The 13,153-nt window shown below is 47.9% G+C and overlaps 2 protein-coding genes across 2 annotated transcripts in view; both read left to right on the forward strand.

Moving 5' to 3' along the window:
* Nucleotides 1-478: 478 nt before the first annotated feature.
* LOC311329253 (cytochrome c oxidase subunit 6B1-like) lies at nt 479-4,440 on the forward strand. The gene is made up of 4 exons (XM_084463126.1): nt 479-530; nt 2,800-2,929; nt 4,110-4,210; nt 4,306-4,440. The coding sequence occupies exons 2-4, from the start codon at nt 2,824-2,826 to the stop codon at nt 4,357-4,359; spliced, it is 261 nt and encodes an 86-aa protein (XP_084319252.1). The 5' UTR covers nt 479-530; nt 2,800-2,823; the 3' UTR covers nt 4,360-4,440.
* A 3,637-nt stretch (nt 4,441-8,077) lies between these two features.
* Nucleotides 8,078-13,153, forward strand: part of LOC311329246 (solute carrier family 2, facilitated glucose transporter member 1-like) — a gene marked incomplete at both ends in the record, with an annotated part of 20,575 nt that continues 15,499 nt past the window's right edge. Inside the window, 1 exon segment of the mRNA XM_084463120.1 lies at nt 8,078-8,089. Coding sequence (XP_084319246.1) covers nt 8,078-8,089 — 12 coding nt within the window.

Here is a 13,153-nt window from a genome sequence, read left to right on the forward strand (position 1 = left end):
GACGACTGCCTCTTGTGGTGCCAACAGAGAAATGCAGGTCAACATTCAACGGAGGGAGGGAGGGAGTGACAACCGGACAAACGCTATCCTAGGTGCTGGCTTACAGCCACGCACAAAAAACAGTTTTCTTAGGTATTGTAATTGTTGTTGTACATCCATGGATTATACAGCAGGGGTTAGGGTTAGGGTTACATGGGTTATACAGCAGGGGTTAGGGTTAGGGTTACATGGGTTATACAGCAGGGGTTAGGGTTAGGGTTAGGGTTACATGGGTTATACAGCAGGGGTTAGGGTTAGGGTTACATGGGTTATACAGCAGGGGTTAGGGTTAGGGTTACATGGATTATACAGCAGGGGTTAGGGTTAGGGTTAGGGTTAGGGTTACATGGATTATACAGCAGGGGGCGGTAAGACTCAGGGAAAAGGCGATCTATCCCATAATAATCCAATCTTGCTTTTCCCACAATACATTGCGGCTGAACAGCCTTCAGAGGACACATGAGAGGTCGGATCAACTCTGAACGACTGAGGTTCGTCTTTTCGCTTTAACATCATATTCAGACCTGAAATACAGGGCCTGTAATCAGCCTCATCATTCTCATCAGCCTCATCATCAGCCACACGGACAGGACGGGTCATGTGTTTATAGTGTTTATTATATACATGTTAGTGCTAGCTAGCATCCTAGCTTGTTAGTAGCAGACTCGTTTACCAGGACACCGGCTTCTCTAAGCTAAGATGACTCGTTTCACTCTTTACAAGTATCTAGTTAACACATTCACTGCACATCTAAGGGTTAGGGTTATAGCTAGCTAACTAACTAACTAACTAACCCTAACCCTAGCTAGCACATGCTCATGCTAGGGAAGAGGTAGCGCTAGCTCACGTTACCAAGGTTACTTTGTCTTTGGCATTCCCACAGAACCCATCACTCTTCCGCCTCTTTCTCTACATGTCCGATTAACAAGTTACGTGATTGTGATTGAACCCTAACCCTGTACACATAGCTATTCAAGAGCACAGTCTACCCACTAGCTATTCAAGAGCACATCTACCCACTAGCTATTCAAGAGCACAGTCTACCAACTAGCTATTCAAGAGCACAGTCTACCAACTAGCTATTCAAGAGCACAGTCTACCAACTAGCTATTCAAGAGCACAGTCTACCAACTAGCTATTCAAGAGCACAGTCTACCAACTAGCTATTCAAGAGCACAGTCTACCAACTAGCTATTCAAGAGCACAGTCTACCAACTAGCTATTCAAGAGCACAGTCTACCAACTAGCTATTCAAGAGCACAGTCTACCAACTAGCTATTCAACAGCACAGTCTACCAACTAGCTATTCAAGAGCACAGTCTACCAACTAGCTATTCAAGAGCACAGTCTACCAACTAGCTATTCAAGAGCACAGTCTACCAACTAGCTATTCAACAGCACAGTCTACTAACTAGCTATTCAAGAGCACAGTCTACCAACTAGCTATTCAAGAGCACAGTCTACCAACTAGCTATTCAAGAGCACAGTCTACTAACTAGCTATTCAAGAGCACAGTCTACCAGCTAGCTATTCAAGAGCACAGTCTACCAACTAGCTATTCAAGAGCACAGTCTACCCACTAGCTATTCAAGAGCACAGTCTACCAACTAGCTATTCAAGAGCACAGTCTACCAACTAGCTATTCAAGAGCACAGTCTACTAACTAGCTATTCAAGAGCACAGTCTACCAACTAGCTATTCAACAGCACAGTCTACCAACTAGCTATTCAAGAGCACAGTCTACCAACTAGCTATTCAAGAGCACAGTCTACCAACTAGCTATTCAACAGCACAGTCTACCAACTAGCTATTCAAGAGCACAGTCTACCAACTAGCTATTCAAGAGCACAGTCTACTAACTAGCTATTCAAGAGCACAGTCTACTAACTAGCTATTCAAGAGCACAGTCAACCAACTAGCTATTCAAGAGCACAGTCTATCAACTAGCTATTCAAGAGCACAGTCTACCAACTAGCTATTCAACAGCACAGTCTACCAACTAGCTATTCAAGAGCACAGTCTACCAACTAGCTATTCAAGAGCACAGTCTACCAACTAGCTATTCAAGAGCACAGTCTACCAACTAGCTATTCAAGAGCACAGTCTACCAACTAGCTATTCAAGAGCACAGTCTACCAACTAGCTATTCAAGAGCACAGTCTACCAACTAGCTATTCAAGAGCACAGTCTACCCACTAGCTATTCAAGAGCACAGTCTACACACTAGCTAACGTTATCTTCTCTCGCAGTATCAGGCTACCATGGTGACTTGGTCACGCGAGGTGAATCCTTGATAGCTGTAGGCTACTTTGAAAATGTCAATGGTGGGAAAACAGTGTTGTGAAGTAACATGACTAAAGGACATTAACACATACACTAAAGCTGCAGTATGTAGATTTTAAATAGTCCATATATATTAATGATCAGTCGAGAGAGATAAGTGCGCGAGCTCTCTGTGACACCCAGGTCTTTGTAGACTGCTGTTTGGCTCTGCTACAGCAATTCTAATTATTATAAGTATTAATTTGGTGTGGGGGTCAACACCTGATTTAAAAGTGCACGCATGCCGAGATCTAATCAAAAGCATGTCACATTCCCCTATAGCCTTACAGGTACCCACACCCACAACCACAGATTTATTTTTCAATCAACATCAGTGGTGAACAATAATCATTTGTTCTAGTCTGTTGTGAATCATCCCTTTTATCCCCTCCTATTTATCTATAATGAAGCTTCTTCATTATAGATTTTCCATAACAGTTTTACAGATCAAAAGCAGTGATCATGTCTGAGATGATAGAGGAGAAGATCAAGAACTACCGAACAGCTCCCTTCGACGCGCGCTTCCCCAACACCAACCAGACCCGGAACTGCTTCCAGAACTACCTGGGTAAACTCACTCAGTCCGTCCAACACATTGAGTTAGTAGGGGATAGTTAGTTCACTCAGTTGTAATGGAGCTGGAGATTCAATCTGACCTCAGGGACTGGTGCTTTAAACCTGGATTATACTCCAGTGCATGTGCTGGTGTGGATTATACTCCAGCGCATGTGCTGGTGTGGATTATACTGCAGTGCATGTGCTGGTGTGGATTATACTCCAGCGCATGTGCTGGTGTGGATTATACTGCAGCGCATGTGCTGGTGTGTGTTCTTTGAACCGCCTCGCCCACAAGGCATCATGGGACAGCGTCTGATTGTAACATCAGTGTTCAGCATTCCTGAGAATTCGCTCCATGGATTTAGAGAATTTTGATCCATGCTTGCTTGTTTACAAGAGCAAGAGCCTGGTGCCCTGAAGCCCAGTCAGTACCCGGGCCGGGGCCCCGTGGAGCCCAGTCAGTACCCAGGCCGGGGCCCCGTGGAGCCCAGTCAGTACCCAGGCCGGGGCCCCGTGGAGCCCAGTCAGTACCCAGGCCGGGGCCCCGTGGAGCCCAGTCAGTACCCAGGCCGGGGCCCCGTGGAGCCCAGTCAGTACCCAGGCCGGGGCCCCGTGGAGCCCAGTCAGTACCCAGGCCGGGGCCCCGTGGAGCCCAGTCAGTACCCAGGCCGGGGCCCCGTGGAGCCCAGTCAGTACCCAGGCCGGGGCCCCGTGGAGCCCAGTCAGTACCCAGGCCGGGGCCCCGTGGAGCCCAGTCAGTACCCAGGCCGGGGCCCCGTGGAGCTGGGCGGATTGGGACATTTTCTGGATGTGTGCGGGGCACCTGGGAGCCACAGATGGCCTCTGTGTCCGTGCATTTTATTATTATTAAAACTATTTCTCATCCGATATGATGTGTGTGCTGTATGTTAGGCTTGCATGATTGGCAAGTGTGTGATGGCCTATTCATGAAACCGTTGGTTCATTTCAAGCGCATATAGCGGTCGAGCCGAGGGACTATCAGTTGTACTACCGAGGGGATCCTCTCTCCACAGAGATTTCGCTTCACTTGCTATTTTATTATGTTTGTTAATAATGAAAACATGATAAACTTGCCTACTCTACATTCTCTCCCTTTCACACTCTACCTCCCCCCCCCCCTCTCTCTCTCTCTCTTACACATCTCTTTCCTTCTTTTTCTTCTCCCCCAGACTTCCACAGATGTAACAAGGCTCTGTCAGACAAGGGCCAGGACGTGGCGCCCTGCGACTGGTACCAGAGGGTCTATAAGAGCCTCTGCCCAATGAGCTGGGTACGTACGCATACAAAGCCTCCTATAGAACGCTCAATGGTTTGTGTTCTACTGTATTTAAACTTGATCACTCTACCTCATTCTACCCCCTCCAGACGAGCAAATGGGACGACCAGATTGAAGAAGGAAGTTTCCCCGGAAAGATCTAAATGGACACTTTCCAATCCCTCATCTTAACGTTCCTATCAAGCATTCTGATGTTTATGTAAAAAAAAAAAGACTGATAATATATTTAATATTATAATGTGCCAATTGGTTGTGGCTTTCTTTCTTAAAGCAGCAATCATTGATTTTATTTACAGCTAGATGGCAGTAAGAGACCTGTTTACCAACACAAGGCTAAAGCGTATAGGATATTATACTTGTAGGACACGGGGTTGGAGCAGAGGCCCAGGCACAGGCCGGCTATGCAACTCAGACAGAAATGCTGGAATAACAGATGTGACTGGTAGGAGTGAGTCGTTGAAGTAGGACGCAATGGCTCAATGAAACAAGCTGATATCAGGTGCTTTTAATTAGTTTGGATGTGAAATTCAATGACTTCAGCTTTAATTCAGATGTTTCTTGTTTGATGGTCCCACAAGTTCTAGAAGCTGCTACTCTGCGAGTATGATGGTAAATGTTATCATAGTGAGAATGTCATTGTTTTACCTACATACAGTACCATGTGAATGTTTATGATTAATGGTTATGACAGTCAACTATACATTTACATTAGCCATTTAGCTAACACTTTTATCCAAAGCGACTTACCATAATTGCATGCATTTAATGTGGGAAAAGTCAGTGTACTACTACTTGCCAGAACTCACAAGTGCATCTTCTTTCTAAAACAAGTGACTAAGGGCATAATCTAATGCTGAAGGCAAAGTGCAAGAATAGCAAACTAAATAGGTGCTTAAGAGGGAGCATCCTGGTAGTACTTCTTGAAGAGGTGAGTTTTGAGCCTGTGACGAAAGATGGGCAGCGACTGCTGTCCTGACGTCAGTGGGCAGTTCATTCCACCACTGTGGGGCCAGGACAGAGAAGAGCCCTGACCGTGGGGTCAGGACAGAGAAGAGCCGTGACCGTGGGGTCAGGACAGAGAAGAGCCGTGACCGTGGGGTCAGGACAGAGAAGAGCCGTGACCGTGGGGTCAGGACAGAGAAGAGCCGTGACCGTGGGGTCAGGACAGAGAAGAGCCGTGACCGTGGGGCCAGGACAGAGAAGAGCCGTGACCGTGGGGTCAGGACAGAGAAGAGCCGTGACCGTGGGGTCAGGACAGAGAAGAGCCGTGACCGTGTTCATCGTCTGCAAGGGTCTCAGAGTGACCGGTCGCCGCAAGGTAGCAGAGCGTGGTGGTCGGGGCGGAGGGTTTGACCATGGCCTGGAGGTAGGAGGGGGCTGTTCCTTTCATTGCCCTGTAGGCTAGTACCAGAGTTTTAAACTGGATGCGAGCCGCTACAGGGAGCCAGTGTAGGGAACGGAGGAGGGAAGTTGTGTGGGAGAACTTGGGGTGGTTGAACACCAGGCGAGCAGCAGCTTTCTGGACAAGTTCCAGAGGTTTAATGGCTGACGCCGGCGCCCCAGCGAGGAGGGAGTTGCAGTAGTCCAGGCGGGAGATGACCAGGGCCTGGATGAGTACCTGTGCTGTTTCATCAGTGAGGAAGGGGTGAATCCTGCTGATGTAGAGCATGCATCTGCAGGAACATGTGACGGATGTGGTATGCGCAGAGAACGACAGTTGGTCATCCAGGGTCTCACCCAGATTCCTTGCAGTTTGTTTTGGCGTCACGACTGTCTTCAGTGGTGATGGCCAGGTCCCGGTGAGGGCAGCCCTTCCCCGGGAGGAACAGCGGCTCAGTCTGGCCAGGTCCCGGTGGGGGCAGCCCTTCCCCGGGAGGAACAGCGGCTCAGTCTGGCCAGGTCCCGGTGGGGGCAGCCCTTCCCCGGGAGGAACAGCAGCTCAGTCTGGTCAGGTCCCGGAGGGGGCAGCCCTTCCCCGGGAGGAACAGCAGCTCAGTCTGGTCAGGTCCCGGTGAGGGCAGCCCTTCCCCGGGAGGAACAGCGGCTCAGTCTGGCCAGGTCCCGGTGGGGGCAGCCCTTCCCCGGGAGGAACAGCAGCTCAGTCTGGTCAGGTCCCGGAGGGGGCAGCCCTTCCCCGGGAGGAACAGCAGCTCAGTCTGGTCAGGTCCTGGGGTGGGCAGCCCTTCCCTGGGAGGAACAGCGGCTCAGTCTGGTCAGGTCCCGGTGTGGGCAGCCCTTCCCCGGGAGGAACAGCAGCTCAGTCTTGTCCAGGTTGAGCTTGAGGTGGTGTGTCGTCATCCTCTGAGATGTCAGCCAACCACGCAATTGATGGCCTGCTTATTACCACGGTATCTGGGTTTGCGAGTAAGGTTATAATTACTGGTGATAATTATGACTGTATATGGCAAATATAGGGTTACTAATTGTGGTATTTCTGCATGTTTTTGATAGAGCTTCTCTGAGGCAGTCCTCTTATCACTGGGTCATGAGAACCTGAAAACAGTCAACTATGCATTTCTGACGAACCCTGGGATCCCTACAACCTCTTCAATCCCTGACTGTAGCCATTGTAGCCTATTGTATGTTACAGGAGATAAGTAGGCCTACAAGTAACGTGTACATGTAAAAGTGGACTTATTCAGCACAGACATTCTAGTACCATGACATCGCATAAACCAGGCACACATTCAGACACAGTTATACGACATAGTCTACTGGCTTTTCTGGTGAACAATGTTGCATTCTGGAGAGAACATCCAAATGGATCTGTAACCCATCGGTGGGGCGCGTGATGCCCTGGGTACCGGGCAGCCTTGCATCCGCAGCATCCAGCACTGGGTACCGGGCAGCCTTGCATCCGCAGCATCCAGCACTGGGTACCGGGCAGCCTTGCATCCGCAGCATCCAGCACTGGGTACCGGGCAGCCTTGCATCCGCAGCATCCAGCACTGGGTACCGGGCAGCCTTGCATCCGCAGCATCCAGATCAGCTGATATACTCTCAAGGTCGCCAGCGCGAGGCATCATGGGGAGTATTTGTTGAATCCATCGGGGACCGCAGCTGCACCTCCATGGATAACCCACGATTTACACGTTATACACGTAGCCCGTCGGCCATGACGAGAGTAATGACGTAATACAACGCGGAGGCAGAGTGCTCGTTTTTCATTGGCTCGTGGGAACTGGGGCTATTTCGTTAAATGAAACGTGCGGATTGGGTCGTATCCAGTTATATATATATAGTTATATGAGATCCAGCTCGATCCTGGCCGAGACGCAGAGGCTGAATTTCCACAGCGCACTGATGAAGGCCGAGTGGGACATCTAGTCACGACAGGTGAATTTCTCTAAATTACTTGATTTATTTCACTGTAATAGTGTCGTTTGGGTTTGCTGAGAGACTTTGCTTATATAAGATTCATTGTAGGTCACAAGGTGCTGTTTTATCACTTATTGGAGAAACAGCCCATGGTAGGCTACCCGACATTTAGTGGATGAATCTGACCGCCAAATTGTCTTCTATTTTGAACGCCTTTACGCTGCATAAACTATTCATTCTACAAAGTAATTACATCACAGATCAAACCTTTATCTTGGGATAGCCTATCTAGGCCAACTTTAGGCTAAAATTGGCTTATAAATACAGTTGGATCTATTGTTAAAATGTAGGTGGGAGAAACAGAAGAACTATCCTAAACCAGTTTGAGCGTCATGTACCATGGACAGCGACAGATCGGTTCCTCTTTTTCCCCCAGATTAGAAGAGAGACGCGCGGTTTCCCCCTGAAGATCTTCCCTCGCCTGCTCGTGTTTTGGTGTGGACGTGTGGACCAGCAAGTGCTCGTGAATATCCAACCCTAGAGATGGAGGGCGAGGTAAGATGCTTTCCAGTGTAAAAACTCTACGTGACATTAGGCAGCTTACACATTGGGAGGGAGGCAGTATAAACTTTGACTGCTCAATGTTGTGTCCAACATTTCCATTGCAGAATGCAGGAATATGTGTTGTAAAACTCCATCATGGTGAGTGGCGCTCAGTGAGTCATCCTCTGCTCTCCTGGGGGGTTATGAGCATCTCCTGGGGGGTCATGAGCATCTCCTGGGGGGTTATGAGCAATGCAGACATTTATGTTGAACTGTTGCAGGATTGCATTGTACTGTGTAGTGCACGCACACACACACCCACACATACACGTGTGTGTGTGTGTGTGTGTGTGTGTGTGTGTGTTTGTGTGTGCGCACTCATGGTTGTGTGTTTTGGTCTATTTTAGCTCTGTCAATTGAACTGTCACCTCCAGACAGTTGTTATGACAACGAGGCAGAGTTATCCGTAGAGGGAGGGGCTGTGGAGGAACGAGTGAACGCCAATAAAAAGAGAGGGAGGGAACAGAGAGAAAGAGAGAGGAAAAGAGAGACACATGCAGCCCCAACTCAGTTCAGCAAGGTCAGATAGATGTTCCACCACTGTGTCTGAATAGTGGGATGAGCACCATGTTGATCTGCAGCCCAGCGTTGTTTCAGTAAACATACACACTGGCATAGAAAGCAGTGGTTGTGTTGTACACTTACTGTAAGTATGAATGATGCTGTGTATTCATAGAAAACACAGAATGGTTTGGTGAAGAATTTGCTCAGTTTGATAAGGCAGAGTTTGCCATACGATACTGTTTTACTGTACTTGCACCAGCAGTGTAGTAAAATGTTAACTATTCTTGTTATAATTCAACTATTCTTGTTATAATTCGACATAATAAGTCATAATGGAGTCGTTTTTTGATTATACATTTGGCACCAAGAACTGTCCCTAGACCACTGGTACAAAAGTAAGTAATGCTGGACTTGTTAGTCACGGTGTTTGGCAATGTTATTACTACTGTATCTAAAACATGTTCTTCCTGTGTCACTTGCTGTTACTACACACAGAAATAAGAAGATTTTGAGGGTGTGAAAGTGGTCATTGAAAAGGAAAAAGAGCACATCCACTATGCAGACCAGGGGCCTCATTTATAAACGTTGCATAAGTACAAAAGCGTGCGTAACCCATGCTGAGCAACTTTCTACGCAACTTTCGGTATTTATAAAAAACGATCTGAGCGATAAGTTGGCGGAAGGTGTGCGTAACTCTACGCACACTTCGACCCTCCTTTAACTACGATAAGCACGTTTCTGGAGAAAGGGGAAAACGCGACTCCGATGGCAGAGGGATGAAACTCGGGAAAGTCTGCGAAACACATTACATTACATTACATTACAGTCATTTAGCAGACGCTTTTATCCAAAGCGACTAACAATAATTGCATTTAACGTAGGAAGAGCCAATGTGCTACTACTTGCCAGAACTCACAAGTGCATCTTTTTTCTAAAACAAGTGACTAAGAGCATAATCTAGTGCTGAAGGCAAAGTGCAATAATCACAATCTAAAGTACAGTGCAATATAATATAATAAGTGCTTAGGTGGGAGGATTGTTGTAGTACTTCTTGAAGAGATGAGTTTTGAGCCTGCGACGAAAGATGGGCAGCGACTCTGCTGTCCTGACATCAGTGGGCAGCTCATTCCACCACTGCGGGGCCAGGACAGAGAAGAGCCGTGACCGTGTCGATCGACCGCAGGAGCCTCGGAGTGACGGGGCAACCAGTCGCCCTGAGGTAGCAGAGCGTAGTGGTCGGGAGGGGATGTAGGGTTTGACCATGGCCTGGAGGTAGGAGGGGGCTGTTCCTTTCATTGCCCTGTAGGTTAGTGCCAGAGTTTTAAACCGGATGCGAGCCGCTACAGGGATCTAGTGTAGGGAACGGAGGAGGGAAGTTGTGTGGGAGAATTTGGGGTGGTTGAACACCAGGCGAGCAGCAGCTTTCTGGACAAGTTCCAGAGGTTTAATGGCTGACGCCGGTGCCCCCGCGAGGAGGGAGTTGCAATAGTCCAGGCGGGAGATGACCAGGGCCTGGATGAGTACCTGCGCCGTTTCATTAGTGAGGAAAGCGTGAATCCTCCTGATGTTGTAGAGCATGAATCTGCAGGAACGTGTGACGGATGTGACATGTGAGGAAAATGACAGTTGGTCATCCAGGGTCACACCCAGATTCCTCGCAGTCCGAGTCGGGGTCACCACTGTGTCTTCAATGGTGATGGCCAGGTCCCGGTGCGGACAGCCCTTCCCCAGGAGGAACAGCAGCTCAGTCTTGTCCAGATTGAGCTTGAGGTGATGTGTCGTCATCCACTCCGAAATGTCAGCCAAGCACCCAGCTATGCGTGTCTCCACTTCTGTATCAGAAGGGGGAAATGACAGAACCAGTTGGGTGTCATCGGCATAGCAGTGATAGGAGAAGCCATGCGAGCGAATGACAGAGCCCAGAGATGTAGTGTAGAGGGAAAACAGGAGAGGACCCAGGACAGACCCTTGTGGAACCCCCGTAGTCAGACTACGCGGTTCCGACGTCGACCCTCTCCATGTCACCTGGTAGGAGCGGCCCGTCAGGTAGGATGCAAACAGGGAGTGTGCAGAGCCATCGATGCCTTTCTCCTCGAGGGTGGAGAGGAGGATCTGGTGGTCTACCGTATCAAATGCTGCTGACAGGTCTAGGAGTATCAGGACAGAGGAGAGAGAGTTCGCTCTAGCGGCATGGAGTGACTCTGTTACTGCAAGGAGGGCGGTCTCTGTCGAGTGGCCAGCCTTGAACCCGGATTGGTGGGGATCTAGGAGGTCGTTCTGGTGGAGGTACGAAGACAGTTGGTTAAAGATAGCACGTTCAAGTGTTTTGGATAGAAAGGATAGAAGGGAAACCGGTCTGTAGTTTTTGACATCAGAGGGGTCGAGAGATGGTTTCTTTAGGAGGGGGGTGACTCTGGCAGTCTTGAAAGCAGAGGGAAAACATCCTGAAACAAGAGATGCATTGATGAGGTGGGTTAGGAAGGGAAGGAGTTCGGGTGCAACAGACTGAAGGAGAGTCGAGGGAACAGGGTCTAGGGAGCACGTGGTGGGGCGGTTAGATGTTACAAGGTTGAGGGCCTCGTTGGGGAAGAGGGGAGAAAAGTGGGATAAGGTGGGGCGTGGAGAGGAGGGGGGGAGCAGGGAGTGGAGAGAGGGTGGGGATGGGGGGGTGAGTTTCGTGCATGGAGCGTTGACCGGGGGAGGGGGGAAAGAGGATCTGATATCGTTAACTTTCTTGTCAAAGAAGTTGGCGAAATCATCAGGGAGAAGGGAGGAGTTGGGAGTAGGAGGTGGGGGCTGGAGTAGTGAAGAGAAGGTTTCAAAGAGTTTTTTAGGATTGGAAGCAGAGGTTAGGATTTTAGAGCGGAAGAAAGCAGCTTTAGCAGCAGACAGAGAGGAGGAGAATGTGGAAAGAAGAGATTGGAAATTAAGAAGGTCCTCTGGACACAGAGGCAACACATGACATATTGAATAATAAATACATCGGTCGCTGCAAGCAACCCTCCAATGTGTCACACAGTTTAAACGGAATCAATCGCCACCGTAGCCTAATCACGAAATAATGTCGGCATTGCTTTGGATGTGTCTGTGAATTGACCCATTTGTGTCATAATATAATGTTATGTTGTAGGCCTATTCATTTATAGGCTATTCCGTGAAGCATCACGGGCAGTAGCCTATGAATAAAAGCCACATTACGTTGATAACACAACACGACACGAGCCTATAGGCTTAGTAATGTTTCCGTTTGTCGATGTTCTACAACTATAAGGCCTATACCGCACCAAACAAATGTTGCATTCGGCGTTGAAGTATATTTATTCAGTTAATCATTTATTTAGTTAATTATTCGTATGTTTAATTATCCACCTATTCATTCGTTAATGTATTTATGTTGTATTTATAGCCTATATTTTATTAGGCTTTTATGTAGGCTAAACCCGAATGACCACTGAGGCAAGCCGCAATTACAATGATGTTGAGCGGTGAATGGAAATGTCCTACTTGAGGCAACTGTAGGCTACATTAGGCTATATTGTACATCATCATATATCCTCATATTGTCTTATGATTGTCATGTAGCAGGCATACGAGGAATGTGGGCCTAAAAACGCATGTCATCCCAATGCTCACATGCCGCTTTGGTAGAATTAGCTGTGCGCAAAACAGCGCACGGTGATGCGTCTCCAAATTGTAAGAACACAAGGGAGCAAGTTAGATTATTATTTTGCCGAATCGTCATGTGTGTAGCAATAATTACCCTTTATAGAATCACATGAAACTCATCCATGGACCCCATATATTTACAAGACCTCGATACAGGCACTGATATAGCTGGATTATAGTAGCCATGACGCACGGGGCCTTGGATATGCCGGGACTTGGCACAGATGTTCTAATATGTGCTTGGCTATCCCGCAACATCCATTAGAACACGCAGCTTCTATATGCCTACAGAATGTTTTAAGAAAGTATGTGAAATGCATGATATCCCGGAAAATACACAAATTGGATGCTGCAAAGAACCCTCAGATCTGTCGTATAGTTAAATTGGGGATACTTGCCTTAAGTAGTCACTATAGGCCTACATGTTTGCATTGTTATGGATGTCATTGTAAATTGACCCGTTTATACGTTGATAAGTTAGGCATTTTATTCATGGGCCACCCTATGAAGCATTAGATTACATGCAATATAGATCCAAACCCCATTACCCATGCAACAACACTATAGGCTCATTATGATGATCAGTTTGGATATAAGCAGCCACCTAATAAGGCCTACCGCACTAAACGAATGCCAATATAGCCTGCATGATAGATAAGTCATTATCTAACAGACCACTCAGGCCTAGCAGGTGCTCTTATCAGTCGTGCACATGTGAAATCATCGTTCAGAAAAGATCCTTTTGCGGCGTCTCTACCTCGTTGACCAATACCTCCACCTCGCATCGGTAAAATGTATCTTTCTCTTTCTGCCTTTTGCACTCGGCTCCATTGTCGTTGCATATGT

Source organism: Borostomias antarcticus (genome assembly GCF_949987555.1).
Source record: "Borostomias antarcticus genome assembly, contig: scaffold_132, whole genome shotgun sequence".
In the NCBI taxonomy this organism is placed as follows: Eukaryota; Metazoa; Chordata; class Actinopteri; order Stomiiformes; family Stomiidae; genus Borostomias; species Borostomias antarcticus.

Excerpts from the sequence above, each read along its gene's own strand:
- LOC311329253 (XM_084463126.1), top strand. The coding sequence starts at position 2,824 with ATGTCTGAGATGATAGAGGAGAAGATCAAGAACTACCGAACAGCTCCC. Across the intron at positions 2,930-4,109 it reads CTGCTTCCAGAACTACCTGG|ACTTCCACAGATGTAACAAG; the intron begins GTAAACTCACTC and ends CTTCTCCCCCAG. Across the intron at positions 4,211-4,305 it reads GCCTCTGCCCAATGAGCTGG|ACGAGCAAATGGGACGACCA; the intron begins GTACGTACGCAT and ends TACCCCCTCCAG.